The following is a 19,573-nucleotide window of genomic DNA, read 5'->3' on the forward strand; positions in this document are numbered from 1 at the left end:
TTTGGAAGAAATACTACATAGAGGCTTTCTAAGAAAGAATTAACTTGTTAAGTCAAACCAAGGTCAGACAGCTCCTACAGACACATTATCAACCAGTTACACCAAAACCCCCTCAAAAATCCTATGTTAAAACTCACCCATTCTTGCTGGGACCTCTGCTTTGGTCAGGAAGCAATGGTATAACTCCAAATAGTTTTAGGGTTGACAGGCTATCTAAGCACGGCCAATTTGTACTATACCAAAGTATAGTAACAGATGTGTCCTTAAATGATAGCTTTGCCTTCTCTGTTAAGTGTTCCTTTCCATTTTTGTCCTTTAGAACAATCATCCAACTCAAGCCAGAGGCTCTGTTATTTAGGAATTGAGAGGGGAGAAGGGTGTTTAAAAAAAAAAGATTTTCAAGGTGACAAAATTTAAACTATGCTTCCAACAGAATTTTTATATTTCTACTAACTGCTACTTATGGTTCTCAGCCTAGGTCATTTATAGGCTATCATCGTATGTTCCCATTATGATATATATTTTATAGCTCTATTTCCATATCCCCCCAGCATTTCCAAAGCCATTAATATTCTGTACATTGTTTTCGAGTAAACATCTTCTGTAACAAGGCATTGCTTACTTCATAGCTTCTTTGTTTTTACATGGAAGACCTGTATAAGGATCTACAGGTTTAACAAGTCGCATTACTCTCATTTTGACAGCAGCTATTTGTTTGAAGATGTATTCTTTCTTCCAGTACCCAGGCTTTCTATCATGTAGAGCAGCACAGCCCAAGGAAACTGTTTCTGTTTCTTCAGACTTCATTTTCCAAATTGTCCTTTTTGGTTGAAAACAAATGGAATAGATTTTCAGCCAGATTCCACTGAAAATAAAAACAGAATAAAGAGGAAAACCACATAAATTTCAAGAATAGTTACTTAATTATTCTTATATGCATGTCTCAGCTACTGCTGAGCATAATGTTAGCAGGAAAATAAAAAGTCCTAGATTATCAGCAAACCGGGTTTGATCTAACTTTACAGAATACCAGAAACTGTAGCCTCCCAGATACTCGTCAAGAAAATGCAAAGGCACGGTTGTACACTCTTCCCCATTTTGACCTTCCAACAGCTCATCTGAGGTCAGTTTCCCTGGCGCAAACATGAAGGCTCAGGAACCAAAAGATGCTAGATGTCAGCATTTCTCATGGGCTTACTAGATTATCTCAAAGAATATAGAATCTTTGAGTACATCTCTTGTTCTGGATTATACATACCAAATGAGATCCACTTACAACTTTCTGCTCTACCACAGGAAAAAAAAAAGTTATTCAGTTAATTCTTACAATATGCCAGTAGGGTTGACAAACATCTCAACTGCATATACAGAAAATGTTTGACTAGTGCTCTGTAAAGTAGGATCATCAGATATGGGGAACTTCCCACTGTTTTACGCCTCTCAATAGCACACTAGAGTATTTGGGTTTTTTAAAAGCCTTTTTTCCCCTTATGCTACTACTTCCTTCACAGACACTCACAAAAGCAGATTTAAAAAAAAACAACAAAACAAAACAGTACATATCAGAGAAAGCTATCATGAGGAAACAAAGAAAAGGTAAGTCTTGTCTGTCTTCCTGAAAATACAGGATCCAGGATGAAGCTCAGAAACAGCACGGGCATACTCAGCGACTTAAGTGAAAAACAATTAAGGTTAAGCAGTTACTTTTGAAGATTCCACCCCAAAACAATGATGCATCCTCCTCACACAAAATCAGCTAGTAGAAGAAGTGTTTTAATACCTCTTACTCAAACAAAGACAATCTGGACCCCTCAAGTTTCGCACACAGATGCAGCTGAAAGTGGGGTGGAGGAGGACAATTAGAATCCCCTATGTTTGGTGGTGGTACCATCGTCACGTCAATCCCTTCTGCACTCTCTTTTGAAAAGCTCAGGGAAGAGATGTCTTTTTGAAGAGATCAAAGAAACATGCAACAGAATGATGGGTTCACCTCTTTCCCATGAGGAAAAAAATATGAGGTCACATTTCGCCCCCGCAGTATCTCTAGGACAGTTCAGGGAACACTGAGTACAAGAAGTTACAAGAATTCAAACAACAATCTGTGAATAAACATTTCCAGTAAGTTTTCTAATTTTAAAGTGCTAGCCACACAGTCTACATAACTGCACTAAAGAAAATTAATAGCAACAGAAATAAATTCTCAAGAGAAATTACCTACTGTTTATCAGCAAGATTACCTTTACCAGTCCTCACCTATCCCCAGGCAAATTTACACTAATGTGCTTTGTGACGCGTTTTTCCCCTCCTTAAAGCATTAAAGCATTCAAGGACTGAATCCATCCCACACTGCCTTCTATCCATGAAAACCACTCTCACTTCATCAGCTGCTGAGAATAAGTCCTCACACACTGAGAGCCAGGCTCTTTGTTACTGATGCAAACATACTCAGGAATTTTGCAAAAACCTTCCAGCCTGCTGCTCTGCAGATATATGTACAATCTCCCATTGCCATTTTTTGAGTCAAAGCTGTTTAAAACACACAGACCCATAAGCAGAGGACAAAAAAAGGGGGGGACTTGGAATCACAAGCATTTAGGGAGATATCATTGCCCTTTCATCCTCAACTTCTGAAGAATTCAGGACAGACAAATGAAAAAGGCATCCAACAGGGAAGGACAAATTTGCCTCTTTCATAGCAGAATACATGACACTTCTGCCTCAAAGTGTTAAGTATAATATTCATCTCAAGGCCTCTTATTGGACATTGTTACAACAAGCCAATCCAACCTCTTACGGCTAATTCAAATGCCAGAAACAGACACACACCATTGTCAGTCATCACTTGACCACAATGGCACAAAGATCTGGGCAAAGCAAAAAGATCTTCCCCTGTGCTCTGGCTTCTCAATTCCCCTTATACAAGCACTTTCTGCTGGAGATCAAAACCCTCAGGCTTTCAGACAGACCATCTATGTGAGCTTGCCACACTGCATGACAGAAAGGTTGGAATAATACCACATGTGGCATGTGGGTGCAGAATGGGGGGGTCAGAAACATTTCCTTGCCTTCAACAGTTACATTGCAGACATCAGCACCAAGGAACCATTAAAGCGCAGACATTATTTGAAAAGCCCAAAGACAAAGCACTGCATTAGGCAGCACAGATATATCACAATGAAAGCCTGATGGTCCTGCTGCATCAAGGACAGCATCCTATACATCTAGGACAGCAGAAATATCCTCAGAAAGATACTCTGCCTAAAAACCAAGATCAAATTTGTCACAGAGATACACAGGGACTTCAATTAAAACTTCTGTTAATTCACCACAAGATTCAGGGACTCAAGAAGGTCCACGGAAACCCAGCAGGAAGAAGTGACCTGGTCCCACTGAACCAGTCAGTCTCCTAGATAAGGGAAAGTCTCTCTTCCTTGAATCCCATTTGTGCACATATAGTAATCTCCATCGAGATTAGAAAATGGAAACAGACATTGTTGAGATGGAAACAGATGAATCAGCTTCCCTTGAACAGCCACAGTGATTTTATCCTACCTTACTATCCTGAAGTGGAAAATGCATATTAAGATATATAATATGTGTCAACTACACAATTTTTATCTACATGCACCTGCTGACAGCCTCAAAAAATAAATCTGGATTATGGCCTTCCCTTTAAATTCATCAGTTCTAAAGGTGCCAATGCCACTGTTAACTGATACACTGTACAAGTTTTGGCAAATAAGTGAGAAAGGGATGAATACCAGATGCAGCAACTTCCTATGTAGGAAGACATTTTCTCATCTAAACAACACTAACGCAGCAGAATCCTAGGAAAAAAAAAGGATACCCAGATGTCCTAGCTATCGCATACCAACCAGGGTCTCTCCTCTTGATCCTTTCACCAAAATTATCATGATACTGGTAGGAGCAATTTGTGAACTCTGTATAAGCAATCACTTACAAAAAAAAAAATGTGTCAGTATTTATCTTCGCCCCTTTTGTTTTCATTTAGAAGTCACTAGAATTTGACAGAAAGAGCAACAGATAAAACCCACTAGTGAATCACTTGACTAAATCAAGCCCTCTGCAAAAGCCTGATGAAAGAACTAAATAAGTAGGACTTCAAAACTGTGAAAGCTATGACAATTCTACAAAGCTACTGGCTACACACCACTAAGAATTGCCTGAACCAAAAAGCCTGTGCAGGTGCATGCAAATGCAAACAAATATATGCAAATTTTACAACAAAATAAATGCTAATAGCAACATTTCAAAACACTGTATTTAGTTTTCGGCTCATAACTCCCATTAAACTTAACAGGGCTCGCGCAGCTAGAATTCCATACAACACATTGTACTGTGAGCTATGTAGTACATTTTCAGCAGAGTAATTGCCAGTAGGTACATGCATCAGTGCTCTGGCATCAGTGAAACTAAATTAGAAAGACTCATAACTCAGGTAAACATGATTAAGGCTAGCACTTACGCTTCCCTCTTCCTTACTTGTCATTGGCCAGATGATAGAAGTGCTTATTCACACAACCAACAGACAACAGGGACACAGCATCCAAATAGGAAAATATCTTTATCAGCATTTCTGATGGCAGGCTGGAAAAAAGAGAAACACCATTAGACTTGCCTGCAAACTTTAGAAATGACAATGGCAAAGAATTTTAATTCCAAACCAGAGCAGAACAAAAGAGATGGAAACTATCAGCTTGTAAATACACAAATCAGAACTCACCTGAAGAGTTAATTTGCAGAGTTTGGGTCCCGATTTGTCTCTCTGGTATAAGACATTTGCTTAAAACAATTCACCACAACGTATTCAGGTGGCACAGCACAATTACATAAAAAGTTATGGGTTTGCATTTTCATTAAACTTCGGTAACTTTAACCCAGTCTGACATGAAACTACCTCATTCAACTTCAGTTTCTCACTGCTTGTACCATGATTTTAACACTTAGTCCATAACCACCGGCATTTGCCAGTACTGTGTATACTCACTCTCCTCCTGACTGTGGAGTCAGGTCTCAGGACACACCAGGACAGAAATGTCCTAGTCAAACAGTGAGATCATGCTCCACCTCATCAAAATCTTCAAACCATCTGTGCTTAGGAGTCTCATTCAGTTTTCATTTATGTCAACAGAAAGATGTGAACTTCAAAATAAGAGCTGAGTGGCATCTTGAGAACATTAATGTTTCTGTGCATCTGTAAGGCTGCCTGAAATGCAGGTGCCAGCCTAAGTACAAGCAGCACATCATAATTTGGAGATGAGCCACCACGATTTTTGTATTAACAGACAGAAACCTAATACCCTTCCAGTAGTACCTGGTAACTGCACAGAGTTTAAAAAAAGATGCATTTTATACTCCACTTTTTGGAACATGAGAGTATGGTAACATCAAAATCACCACTGAAAATACAAGCTGCTGTGAAAGTCCACACCTCAGCCATGTCTCTTGTCCATTTACCATTGTGTCATTGACAACACCTGCCGATTTATAATACTGTATTCCAGAAGCACACAGCTTTCACACTTAGAATGACAGTAACACCAATAGTCTGAGGTTGGTATTAAAACTCAGAATTTTAACTGCACTAACATAGAGGTGACTGTGCCAAAACTTGCACGGTTATTATACGAAATAACTCAAACACTGTATGCCCAAAGCAGTTAGTGCATTTATTCCAGAGAGAATTTAGAAATGATCCCTCAAAAAGCTGCAAGTTAGCTAAAATAATATGCTTGATCCAGAATTCTCAACAGTAGTTTTTACAACTGTATTATTTTTTCTTTGAAGGAAGCTGAGAGAAGGGAATTTTTTTTTTCTTTTTTCTCGTCTTTTACACCAAACTAACGGCATAAGGGATTGAACTGGCCATCCAACTGAAAACAGAGAAACGACTACACAGGAAGCTACAAAAAGTATAAACCAAAGAAAATTAATTAATCTTTCATGTAACATTTTGAGATTTTTTTTTTTGTAGAAATGTAACTAATTTTCAAAAAGAAAACAACTCATGATTATATTGAAAGGGCCCTTTCACTGTCAAACAGGTAGGGAAACATTTACCTTGTGGCAAACATTCAGCAGCCACTTTATTCCTCCCGCCTCATCCTGCTCCACCATCCTAAGCCTCTCTACACAAAGCAACAAACATCAAGAGAAACATCCGAAGTTTAATTCCCAGCTGGCTTTTATTGAAGTAATACAATAACAATTTTTGTTCTCAAGGAACAACACAGCCCATGACTTGCAAAGGAGTTGCTGAACGCTTTGTATGACTTGGAAAACCTACATCCTTCATATGAACTTAGAAAGGGAGGTGAGGGAGAACCATGCCAGAAAACTTTAGAAGGTCAACAATAAGATCACAAAGTATGCCAGGAAAGCATACCTTTTCTTTTCGACTCAGAACATGTGACATGGAAATCTCCAAGGTATGAACATAACTGTAAGCAGTCAAAAGATGGCTGATAGTCTGCAAGGGGTCTTCCACTCTTACTCCTAAAGACATACTCACCTCTCAATGCAGAGATTAGGTTTCGGTTTTATGGAAGGTGTCAAATACAGACTTTTAATTCCAGCATTTACAGTTTCAGAACATGCCCCAGGCCTGGCAGCAAAGCTCCTTGACCTATTTCTAAAAAAGAAAAGCTCTGAGGAGTCACATCATCACAAAATGAAGAAGTATGCATACCGTGCACACCTAGACACCACATCTCAACTGAGACAGGATTCAGGGAATACATCACATGGTAATTCATTATTATCAGTTCACAAATTTGAACAATTATCACCAGGTTAAAATACCTGACATCAGGAAGATGTCAGATTTAAACTCATAGGTGTCTCTCCTATGATTAATCTCCCACAGTAGTCAGAAGGGAATAGTGTCACACCAGCAAATCAGTTTGAATCCAGTAGAGATCTATTAAGGTTAGACAGCTGCACCACTGTGGCCACCACAATCAAGCTCCAGATAGGCCCCTGCAGTAAGTAAAACTCACTGATTAATCTTCTGTTTTGCAGCATTACTCCAGGGACATTTTTGAGCCATCCAACTTTGCCAAGCTCCTAAGAGATACCAAATAAAACAGTACCTTGAAACTTTCTCAAAAACTGACAAGGCTCAAAAAGAATTCCCTTGACTACACAACAGAATCACATGTGAAACAAAGTTATAGTCTCATTTCAGATTTTCGCCTCCTAAAATACTTGCAAATGTGTGAGATAAGTGTTAGCGTCAACAGGCAAGATGAGCATCAATGTTTTTATTGCTCATTAACACACAACAATTTGGACAGAAATTACTCTCTTTTACTAAAGAAAGAAACTTTGCATATTTCTAACACAAATAAATTCTTACAATCCAACTGGCCACACATTTTTTCCAAGATTTCTGCTAGTAGGAACTTTGTAAGCTGTAATTACAAATGCTATCATTAAAGCACATAGAAATATTCAGATGGAGTTTTGGTCTTAATCAAATCCTTACATTTCATACCCACTGATGCCACCGTGCAGGCACAGCTCCCCATACACTCTATTAGTGATCATTTGTATCGCCAGCTGACTTTCCAACACCTGGTCAACCCAACTCTGGGTTTCTAAGTAACCAATCCAAGTTGGGGGGAAAAAAAAAAATATCTAATTTTGAAGTACATGGGTACCATGTACATTTAATGCACACTGTTCTTAAGACTGGTTTATGCGCAAAGAAAAATAAAAAATGGGAGAAAAGAACAACGCTGCCCTACATTGTCAACTGTGCTATCCTTAAGTTTTATTGGAAATTGTCATAAGCATAACAAAAAGACGTGCACATTTTCATTGCGTGTCAATCACTGGTAGACTAACAAAATTAACAACTACAAAAAAAGTAACTGTATATCAAATACACCCTGAAGGTCAAGCAAATGTTTTACTCATGTATTATTATCAAGAAGTACACTTAGATGATGAGATTGTAACAAACTGCATTTTTCAAAAGCTATTAAAGGGATTTAGAGACACAAGTTGTGTTCAACAGCAGCAGAACTACCACTGCTGTATCTTTCTGGGCAGCACATCCCAGGCTATTCTGCCTGTATCTACGCTGAAAGCACAAAGATACCTAGTTTGGGCATACCCTACAGTGACATACCTACACAGACTCCAGGTACAGGAGTAATTCAGATCAGGAGCTGGGTCCTGGATTTTACAACACACTTTACCTGGTACAAGCATAACCTGCACTGCCTATATTCAGTCCTTCTTGCTCTCTTTTTAACTACTCCTTGCATCCCCCTCTTCTTCACCCCAGGAAAGAATTCCTGAAGTGAGAGAAATGGTGCCTACACATGCCTTGAAAACTTCGACATAGCATCTACCACTTTTGTAAGCTTCAATTCAAAAAAAGTATTGAATTTTGCATCTTCTAAACAAAAAATATTCTTAAGGTATGAAGAAAGAACAGCAAATCTATTGCATAAACTATTTTTCAAGTATTGCATGTGCTAAGATTTGAAATTAGTATTAACAAAATGCTTTTACACAGCACTGACAAAGCTTGCCTGCCCAAATTAAAAATCGATGACAGCTGTTACTCCCCCTCTTTAGAGACGTCTAGTAACAACTGAGATGCTCTTGCTTAGAGGCACAACAACCTCAATTGCCATCTCATTAGCTTTCAACTTGTGTTACTTGGTTTTGTACTAGTATTTTCACTTTCATACCCTGTACTACTTGCAACATGGCTATTGGTTTTTTGCTGGTCAGGGAACAAATCTATTTCAAAGAACCTATAGAAAGTTGTAAGTAGTGACAAAATCTGCCTCCTCCTCCAAATGTCAAAGCATACCTGGGGATAAACAGAAATGACAGTAATGTTTTGACATTTGTTTTTTCTTCCTCAGCTAACAATTCCAAAGTCTTTTTAAAAGGTGGATGTTATCCACTCCATTTCCAGGTTAAAAAAAACAGGGGGAATGAAACAGCTATGAAACCCAAGGTTGTACAAATGGGTTGGCAGAAAAACCTGCTTTCTCAACTTTGCTTCTAAGACTGGTGCTTTAAACTCTTGGAAGCCGAACCTGCGCTATAAGAATTAAGCTAATCACACCTTCCACAATGAAATCCTCCCATTTATTACAAAGGCCTAACTACCCTGAACATACAGGCATGAGCCACCAAGCTAGCTACTACTTCGTAGACGGCCTACCACTTATCCCACTACCTCCTCTAAACTCAAGCCCATACCCAAGTTTAAGCCCCACTACCCGGACAGAAAACAACGTGTTAAACCTAGACCTTCCCTACACCTGGGAACGCCTGTGTTTCCTACCGCAAGGCCCGTCACCTTTACAGAGATACCCCCCTCCACAGGGCCGGGGAGAGGGAGAGGAGACAACCACGGCCATGAGGGAGCAGGCCAGAGCTGTGGCAGGTTTAAGAGCTGGAAACCAGAGCCGTGAGGTGGGTGGAAGGCGTTTGCCAAGGGAGCAACGGGCGTTAAGGAAAAACAACAAACCACCCGCCAAGGGCAAGGTGGAAAAGGACGAGAGGCAGCTCTGGGGCAGCAGAGCCCTGCTCCCCGCTCGACGCCCGCCGTCGGCCTCTCCTCAGGCCGGGCAGGGAGACCGTTACCTGGGCCCGGCGGAGGCGGCGGCGACAGCAGGAGTAAAACGCCGCGGCGGTCCGACCTCGGCGGCACCAGGGGAAGCCGGCGCCGCGCCGCGCCCGTACTGCCGCAGGGCCCTGCCCCGGCCCGTCGCCATGGCCGGCTCCGCCACAGCCGGACAGCGGCTTCGCGCCGGGCCGGGCCGGGCCTGGGGGGGGAGCTGCCGCCTCCCACCTGACGCCGCCCAGCCCGGGCGAGGGAAAGGCGACCGGCGGGAATTCCTGCTCGCCCCTAAGAAGCGTGTCGTTAACCCGGCGAGAAGGGACACCGCCTGCCCCGAGGCACGGGTCGGAGCAGGCGTCGGACGCACCAGCGGGGCGGACCCGGGCTGGGACGGCTGCGGGGCTGGGCTGGCTGCCGCGGGGGTGGGGGGGGGGGGCGAGCGCCGCACCTTGCCGCGACAGCCGTCCTGTCAGCTTCACCCCCCATCCCGCCCCGCCGGGAGCTCCGCGCCGGTGCGCCGTCCCCGGGAAGCCGGAGCACGGTCTTCTCAGGGTGTTCTGGTCTCCGTTCGTGGAAACGTCAACTGCGTCGCTTTTACGCACCTCTGTGTGCGAGATCAAAAAGCAATTTATATATATATATACTTAAAGAAAAAAAAAAAAACCGCCACACAACAAAACAGCTTAAAAAGCGTGACCGGGACGGCAGGCGGGCACCCGCCCCGTGAGGGCGGGCTGTGGCGGCGGCGCTCGGCATGGCGGTCGCTGTAGTGACCTGGCCGGGAGCCGTTCCTAGCGGCGGGCGCAAGAGGGAGCCCGCCCGAACTACCGCTCCCAGGGCCCGCTGCCGCTTTCTTCCCCTCCACCCCCAAGGTTTCCGCCGGGGCCATGGCGGGTCGGCGGCTAAAGGGCAATGGGGGCTCCTGACCTGAGGCGCCGGCCGCGGAGCCGCGCTCAGGGCGGGAGGCTGCCCTGACTCGGCCCCCGAGGGATTCCCCCGGGGCTGAGCGGCAGAAACGTTCCCCTGAGCTCGGCTGCCTCCGCCGCGCGTTCCCTCGGGCCGCCTGGGAGCCCTGCCCCGGCATGCTGCCCGCCTGCCTGGTGCGGGCCGCCCTGGGGAGGTGGCTGCTCGCTCCCCCGGGCTGGGCGCTGCTGGGGACGGGGACTGGGCCGGGGCTCTGCCTGAGATGGCGGCACCAGCCCCCCCGCAGGGAGGCCGCCCTGCTGCTGCGGGCCGCCCGGCGGAGTATCGGGACGCGGGCCGGGGGGCTGAGAGCTGAAAAACCTGGCGATAGTAGCAAACATGTGTCCGTGCAAAGGGGCCGGAGAGAAGAAACTCTGCTGTCGGCAGCTCAGAAAGGTAAGACGGGCTGCAGTCACTGGGGAGCGGGAATACTCTGCGCTGCTCGAAGAGGCTGGCACGGGGAAAGTTACTGCTGCAGCTGAGGTTTTTATAGCCCCCAAACTCAGGAATTGGAAGAAAAAAAAAAAAAAGCTCAGAAAACAAGCAGCCCGTTCCTTTTCACGTCGTACTGTTTGCAGCAGTTGATACCTTTCAGCATACGTATTGCACAAGCAGAACAGAAACTGTGGCTTCTTCCAAACAGCTTATTGATTCAGTGTTTAAGTCCCATCAGGGACAAGAGCTAGTAGCCTCCCATTTTCCTTTTCCAAAGGAAAACCTATCACGCACAACCTGTCTCTGCTGCTAAAACAAGTTTACCTCCAGCAGAATTGTCAAAAGCTCCACGTGTGATGCTAGCTTCTTTATAGGATGGCTGTCACTCTGGCTGATCTCATTCACTTCAGTGAGAAGTGGTTACTACATAATTAGCCTCAGAAATTCTAAGTACTCTGAAAATGTTTATGAAAAACACCCTCAACTGATTAGAAGAGTGCAGGAAAAATTGTTAGTAAAGTTGCCTTGGTAGCTTGTACTTCACTGAAAGGAACACCTTATCACTTAAACAGATCAGTAGTCTCTTGCCAAGTTCTCAAAAAATACTTTGTAGCAGCGAATCCCATATGACTTTTGGGGGAGTGTATACTGAGGCTTCTACTACTACATTAGATCAAAACTAACAGATAAAAACTAATCAGATAAACTGCAGTTAACGATCTCAATAAATAAAATACATATTTTGGTTTAATATCCCTCCTTTTTATTGCTCACTTGATTGAGAATTCATAAAATCAGTTATTTTTAGTAAGTGTGTGCAGTTTATAAGCTTACACTTTTTTATTTTTACTCCTCCCTTTCTGTGCATAAGGATTGCAAGTATTATGGGTTTACATGGTAGCTTGAATACTGCAGTGCTAAATACCTCATTAGTTCTTAAAAAAACTAGCTCTCATGTACACAAAAAGTAGCAATAAATGCTATTCTTGAAAACATCTAGTAGGAAAACCAGAAAATGATAAGGCTTAATACAGAGATATAAACATGCCCTGTACAACCTAAGAGATGTTCCGTGGTCTCTTTCTTTTAGCGATGAGGCATTATGGAAGCTGTTATTGGAATTTTTTCTTCTGCCAAATGTTTTTTGAGCTGCAGACTAATAGAAGAGCATTTATATAAGAAAGCTTATATAAAAAGACTTATATATGCAAGTCTTACTGTCCAAGATTGTAACTCCTGTGTTGTTTTCTGTCTATTTCAGTGAAAGAAGCTGGAAGAGACTTTACCTATTTTATTGTGGTGCTTGTTGGAATTGGTGTTACAGGTTATTTTTAAAAATTATATTCTTCATCAGAAGACACTTTTCATGAATTCCGTCTGGTTTGATTAGTTTTCATTCCATTTGCTGTTGTTTCTGTTACAGGTGGTTTGTTCTATGTGATTTTTAAAGAGCTATTCTCTTCTTCTAGTCCAAGTAAGATCTATGGAGATGCCTTGGAGAAATGCAGATCTCACCCTGAGGTTGGTTTTTCAACCTTAGTCATAAGTTTATGTTTCTCAGTGGTTACTGTCTTCTCTCTTTGAGTCAAAAGTTTGCCCAAGGAATCTCACAAGCAAAGCTACAGGAAGACCCACGTGGTGCTTAGCAGGCAAACACCAGCAGATGTGCCTGTGCTTTTAGGTGGCCAGAGGCAGGTCGGCTCCAAATCGGAGTCCGTATTAGGACAAGCTAACACAAGCACTGAGCCTGAGTGAATTAGCCTGCTAAAAGCCAAGTTAAGTGAGTGTGCCACAGCACAACTGATGCAAATACAGTGTCTGTCCCTTCAGAGCGTGGGCTTGTGTCCCCATACAGAAAGTCTTATAGACATACCTGAGTGCCTACTAAATGTAGTACTTAAGGAGTCCTGCAGGTCAAGAGGCAACTGGTCCCACTTAAGTTTTGTAGATCGAGCCTGTTGCCTTTCCTCAGCACAGTTATTCTGGTGTGACACTTCAGTAGGCTTCTGTCATTTTGCAAAACACCACCTAAGTATCCAGAAATTTAAACTTCATTTGAAACACAGTTAGCATTCCCGTGGCTAACAGGAAAAGAGACATAGAACAGTTATGTGATCACAGAGTCACATTAAGATAGCTAGATGTAAACAAAAATAAATCTAAAACTAGATTCTAAAAACCACTACTTCAGGCAAAACAAGAAGTGCATGGAAATGCTTTCAAAGAAGGTTGCCACAGATGCCACTGAGGATAACCTAGATACGATGTGACAAATTGTAACTAGAATAAAAATGAAGACTGCTTTGGAACAAGTTTGCAAAATTAAAACTTCTCTCCAGTACTTATACAGGAAAAATCACTCTCCCTTTCTAACCAACTTTAAAGTAAGTTTAAAACTAGGTTAATTTGGTCTGGCTTTATAGATCTGAAAAAAAAAAAGAAATATTGAATTTCTTAAAGAGTATTGTTTTTTAGATTATGTGAATGGCAGCACATTTGCATTTTAAACTTTGAAACATTGTCTTGGAGGAGACATGAGCAAATAGGCTTTGTTTGCTTTTACACAAAATGTCAGTAAAGTATAAAATACACAGAAGAGAGATTAAAATGTCATAATCTCAGAGGACAGTACAAATGAAAGATATTAGTAGGATTTATTTTAGACATTTAATATGTGACTGTAAAGAAAAGCACTGAAATACAGAGGAATTTTCCTTACGCTGTTTTCTTTCATAAACTCTGTTCTTGACACATCAGACTCAAAAGGGGCATTTTGTTGAGAGAAAATGGATTCACAGCAGGGGCGTGAGCTGATACTGGAATATCTGTTTGAATGTGATACCTTCTGACAACTCGAACCTCTTTTCTCTTGTAGATAATTGGTGTTTTCGGTGAATCTATTAAAGGTTATGGGGAGGCAACAAGAAGAGGAAGACGACAGCTTGTCAGGTGCCCTTTGGTGTTTGCCACATACAGACACTAGTTTTTGCACAGCAAAGACATATTGGGTCACATTATAGCAAGTTAGATCTAGATTAATAAACTGTATGTGACGTACCCTGTCACTTTTGAGTGAAAATGAAAGCAGTTTTTTGCAGTACCTCTTGTGTGGCCCATACCACTAAATACAGTGCACTTACAATATAAAATGCCAATTCTGAGTGCCGCAATACGAGCAATGGTCAGCACGGTAGAGCTGGTGTCTCCAAAAAACGGGGCGAGTCTGAAGAGAGTAGTACGGAGGCCTAGGCATGTCTCTGGGGAGCAGGGATCTGACTGAAGTTTACAGTCAGAAACCCTCAAATAGAGTGAAACTGTTCTTTGAAAAATTGTTCTTTGAGAGTTTTTCTCCTTTTGAAGCAGTAGTTTTTATCAGGCCATAAAGAGCAGGAGGTACTAACTTTCAGACTTTCAAGAATCCAGCTTGTTCTGCTTGAAGCTAGGCTGGGTCTGACTGTACAGGTTGTAGTCATTGCAGTGACTATATTGTCCCGAGCTCATACGCAGTGTTGACTGCCTATTTCTTATATTGCTTTTTGGTACTTGAGGCCACATCTCTACTGTGTATTTAACAGAACATCTCTCACCTAAACGTTTCATGAGTGTGTCTATTTATTATTCTCCTTTTGAGGGAAACAACAGAACTAATTCTTACAAAATGTAAATCCTTCCTGCAGTATAATCCAATAGGAGCTTTGTCTTTATTGGGTTCTTTGACTTGAATTTATTCAAGGAGATTTCATACAGGATGGGACACATAAGCCCAGATACACAACTTGAACCATGAAATGGAGAATTTTTTTTCTGGAGGAGGGTGATTTTTACTGGTGGAAGTTTATCTTTTCACCAGACTCTGTGAAGAAGTGTTTAAAGTGGAGCTGCTAAATGAAAAGGATATGCACAAATGTTTTAAGCATCTGTCTGTAAAACAAACTATATAAATAAGTAAATGTACTGTCAGCTTTCCTAGTATTTACTTTCCATCATTTTGGAAGTGTAGTATTTTAAATAAATTTTTGAGCTAAGGACTTGGCAAGATTGTAGAATTTGTGTCTGCAGTATAAGGATGACCTTAAATGTCTCAAAAATGTACAGATTTTTTTTGTGTATGAACACCTCGAATGTGAATTTACTGCAGTAAGCCTCTTCATTCATCTTTGTTCTCTGTAACCCATCATGTCACCTTGAAGTGTATTGGAAGTTTAATTCACAGTGTGTATCTAGGCGTGACTGATGGAAATAAGAGCTTGGTAGTATGCAGCAGTTATTAATTTCAGTAGGAAACATAAACTAGCACCAGAACTCTAGTTTGACCATTAGTTTCTGGAAGGGGTTACCCTGAAAGTGACGTGACCTTTCTATTTATCTAATACTTGAGCATAACCTAACTCCAGTCTAAATATCAGCATTTAGGTTGGAGATCCGATATCGGAGCCAAAGTTACACAACTTCGGTAGAACAAAATTATTGCCAAAATAAGTAAAGCATATAGTAAACTCTTTGTTTTATGTGATTTAACCAATCTGATAATTAAGTTCACAAAACATGCTTTGTGTGTTTTGGCTTGGTAACTTAAAGCACCTAAAAAAATCCACTTAGTGATGTGGGTGTTCCTTTCTAGATGTCAGGCTCTGAATCTGGGGTTTTTTAGAATAAATACAAGGAAATTCCAGAATCTTCAGCCATTGGACTGCTGTTGAGTTTTGAGGGGAGGACTGGGGTGAGGACATTTAAGCACTTCGTCTGTTAATCTTCAACTGCTCCGCTAGTCATTATATGCTCGCAGTAAAGCTTGGTAAGAGCAGTAGAGAAGGAACCCATGGTAGCACGAGGACTGCATTGGAATATGCTTTCTCACAAAATAGTTAAGCAGATCCTCTAAATAAAAAGTTTAAATTTGAAGTTTAACTAGCATATAATATGTATTTTTGCTGGCTGGGTTGGGTTTTTGTTTTGATTTCTTGTTTTTAGTCATATTGAATACGTAAAGGATGAACTGAAACATATGCGTTTGAAGTTCTATATTGAGGGCTCTGAACCAGGGAAGCGGGGAACAGTCCACGTGGAAGTCAAAGAGGTATGTACAATTGCTTGATATAACTGACAAGCTTAATCTTGAATTGAAACTACCGAGGAGAAACAAACAGCCTGAAATTGTTTTCCTTGCAGAATCCTGAGAGAGGAAGATTTGAGGTCCGCTACATATTTGTGGACGTTGACACCTATCCTAGAAGAACCATTGTCGTAGAAGACAACAGATAGCCAATGATGAAAGTTGCTGCCCCATCTCATTGAGTATTGGATGATACTGGTGTAGCCAGTCTACACGTGAATTGTTTGGTGTTCTCGATTGTATCTTGCAACTTTGGGGTTGTGTTACAGGAAGTAGCCTCTCAGGGCCTCCATTAAGGTCTTTCATAATAACAGATACGGGATTTGAAGTGAAGCCAATGAAATATAGTAGAGCCATCACTTATGGCAAATATTTTTGACAGAGGAATGTAATGGCTTATAATAAACAGTTTAATGCTGGATAATACTTCTGCACACCCAAAAGCTGAGTCTTCCAAGATTTTAGGTTTGGATGGGGAGTTCTTTGTCTTCCTTTGCTTGGATTTCCCACTAGCACTGCAATAAAGAAAGTGGTATTTTAAGTGTAGACAAGCTCACTGTTTTCATTCTGGATGCCTTTGTAGGTAAGAAGGTAAAATAAGAATGTATGTTAGTGATGCAAAGGAGATCTAGCGCAAAGGCATGTAAGGATAGGAATTGTGGAGATGCACACCTGTGACAAATGACTGAAGATAAAGACTTCCGTTATTGGTGTCTTCTAAAGAAGTTAACGGCATACAGAACAGCGATACTGTCTGCTCTTTCCAACGTTTTCCATGCTGCTCTGCAGTGTTGTAGCTGCTCAGCACTGCCCACAATATTTCCCTTAACTAATCTAAATCACCTGGGGATCAGATTCCTATAGGTTTACCCAAACTCAAAAGCTCAACTCATGACCATATTTCTCACTTGGGTTTCTTCCTTAGTGCAACATGGCAGATAGCAAGCGTAACCCTGTGTATTAATAATCAGACTCAGTTGTGCTGGTCTGTCAAGCAGCACCAACCAAAAAATTTTAAGCTTTAGCTTCTTACATTTAACCCCTTTCTTAAACACCAACTAATGCATTTTTCTGTAGTTACTATCATACATTACGAGCTTTTTAGTTCACTAGTGAATTATCCCTACGTTAAATATACACTGATGTTCAATTATCAGCCCTTATGTGTTCATTTAATGGTACATTTGGACTGTTCTAAAGTTCATACGATATTCCCTCATACAATGCCACAAATATCATATATAGACCTGTAGTAATACTTTGCTGGACTTTAGCCATCCTGTTTATCTGTGTCCCAGTAATCTCATTTGCATAATCATAACTAAACATGATACTTTGTTATACCTGGATAACTTTGCTTTATGTTAATCACTACAACCTTGACTTCAGTCAGATCGTCATATTGTGTGACAGTATTCAGTGAGAAGGAGTCACGCATTCATCCCAGTTCTGTGAGCAGAGCAGAGTAACCATCCGTTATAGCAGAGCAGCGAGCAGTGTTCATCTGCATTAAACCGCAAAGCATTTTGGAGTTTCAACGCTGTATACAACATAACTGACTTCTACTGTGCAGGCCAAAGGGATTTTTACAAAACTTTGAACATCAGTTGAGATTGACCAAAGTGATTTCGTATCTGTTAGTTTCAGCAGAGTTATAAATTTGTCTGCTGGCTTTCATCCCTTGATGGATGCTTGCCAAGACTAAAGCCCACAATTTTACACATAGTCAAAAGTGATGGAAGTCTGTGTTGGTGGCTCCCTACTGTAAGTATGAGAAATGGTTGTGGTACTTGATATCATCACCATGAAGTAACTTTGATAAACTTCTATTTTTGCCTACAGTTACTGACATCATTAATGTCCATCTGGAAAGGTGGTGTCTTTAAGTAATGAAAGCAATTGACTCCCATTGTTCTTCATGTTATTTTCCTGAAAGCAGTAGAGTCAATAACACCTTTTGACTTAAACTTATGACTCTTCCCAATTCTTAGCATTACACTTGCCAAAACTTCTGTTTCAGAAGAAATTTTCAAACCAACCTAATTGATTTATAACCCAGTAAAAAAAAAAAAAGTATCTGAGGCCCTCATTGTTTCATTGCAACCTGCTGCAGTATTGACTGATAGCATTACATGCCACGTTTACCTGCCACCACCTACGTCCATTTGCCATAGGCATGTGTCATACCGTGGTGGTTACTGAAAACCATCTCTGCAAGAGTTTTGTTATGAATGCAAGACGGAGCCTCTTGTCAGACCACATCAGAAATACTGCAAGCTATGTAAGTTTATAATCATACTAAGATTACTAGCCTTAAGCCCATGCTATACCTTGATAAAAATGTAATTGTTCTTCACCTTTTACAAAGGAAGACTACATAAAAATACACAGTTTAAACTAGAAAATGTAATACTATTTTTGCCCTTCCTTTATGAGTTTTTACCATATCAGGCTGCCTGAAAGCCATTGTAAACCTTCATGTCAACAACAGAACAGACAGGCTAGTTTTTTTCCTGTAACTCTGCATCCCAGCTTTGCTTTCGTATTAATCCAGCTGTGGTTTGTTTTCAGTGGGTTTCACTGCTCGAGAAAGGAGTATTTCCTAAAGCAAGATGTAAGAAACATTTTTTTACAGGAAACGGTATAGGTACAGGAAAGAGGCCAGCTGTTAGGTTTACTTTTGTCTTGTTTTAGAGCCTTTTTTGCACGGAAGAAACAAACTGTCAGGACTATAAAATTTCTGGGAAGGATAAGATGATGACCTCACATAATGATGTTTTCCCAACAGTGCAGGTACGTGAAATTGTATGTCGGGGTTGTGGTAAAACAGGAAGAATTGGCCATTGGGGTTTATGTGTATGTTTGGCTTCAGCTTGAGAAGTGTCATGGTTTAACCCCAGTTAGATGAACTAAGAATTTGGTTATTTGCAACCAGATTTATTTACAGTTTTTTTCAGTAGCAAGGACTTCCCAACATATACAGAAATATAATGTATTTCAACGGTTGTGTGAAAGAACTGTCTATTTGGAAATCAGATCCCTGGTTGGTTGGTCCCTTTGAGACATCAGAAGTTTTTAAAGTTGCCTGTAAAGCTGTCAGTACCATACATTGTTCTTGCACTAAGTGCCCTTGTCATACTTTGGCATTTGTGTCAGGCCTTACTATCGTGCTCCCTAGCTGGGAAAAAATGCTACAACTGCAGGTGTCAGAAGAAGTCTTAGCAAAGTCAACATAATGATTCTGTCTGGCCCTTTGGCAGCCAGTCCAGACCGGTATGAGAAAAATGGAGACAGACCAAAACTGGCAATAAGGAAGAGGCACGAGTATCATTTAAAAGACACAGATGGATGTGGAGTTGTCCACAGTGCAACTGACCTTCACGATTTCTCCATGATGCTATCACTGTCTAAAAGCAAAGTACAAACCTCTGGTTTATTAATTGCATTTC

General features: G+C 41.3%; 2 protein-coding genes across 6 annotated transcripts in view; one reads left to right on the forward strand and one right to left on the reverse strand.

Annotated features, from left to right (window-relative positions):
* Window positions 1–9,953, reverse strand: part of FBXO15 (F-box protein 15) — a 31,647-nt gene extending 21,694 nt beyond the window's left edge. For 2 of the 5 annotated variants that reach the window (XR_003923107.1, XM_030012472.2), the window contains exons 1-5: window positions 9,637–9,953; window positions 6,533–6,652; window positions 4,504–4,608; window positions 623–865; window positions 138–347 (exon numbers count right to left, since the gene is read on the reverse strand). Coding sequence is in view for 4 of the 5 variants with exons in the window: in XM_030012472.2 (XP_029868332.1) it covers window positions 138–347; window positions 623–865; window positions 4,504–4,608; window positions 6,533–6,652; window positions 9,637–9,767 (809 nt within the window). In the remaining variant the exon portion in view is untranslated. The other 3 variants (XM_030012473.2, XM_030012474.1, XM_030012476.2) reach the window with 3 other exon arrangements.
* Window positions 9,954–10,476: 523 nt separating this feature from the next.
* Window positions 10,477–16,670, forward strand: TIMM21 (translocase of inner mitochondrial membrane 21). Its single transcript, XM_030011775.2, has 6 exons — window positions 10,477–10,972; window positions 12,273–12,335; window positions 12,435–12,532; window positions 13,887–13,960; window positions 15,983–16,088; window positions 16,181–16,670. Exons 1-6 carry the CDS (start codon window positions 10,696–10,698, stop codon window positions 16,271–16,273), a joined length of 711 nt encoding a protein of 236 aa, XP_029867635.1. The 5' UTR covers window positions 10,477–10,695; the 3' UTR covers window positions 16,274–16,670.
* Window positions 16,671–19,573: the final 2,903 nt, after the last annotated feature.

The sequence above is a fragment of the Aquila chrysaetos genome, chromosome 4 (genome assembly GCF_900496995.4).
Source record: "Aquila chrysaetos chrysaetos chromosome 4, bAquChr1.4, whole genome shotgun sequence".
Taxonomy (NCBI): Eukaryota; Metazoa; Chordata; class Aves; order Accipitriformes; family Accipitridae; genus Aquila; species Aquila chrysaetos.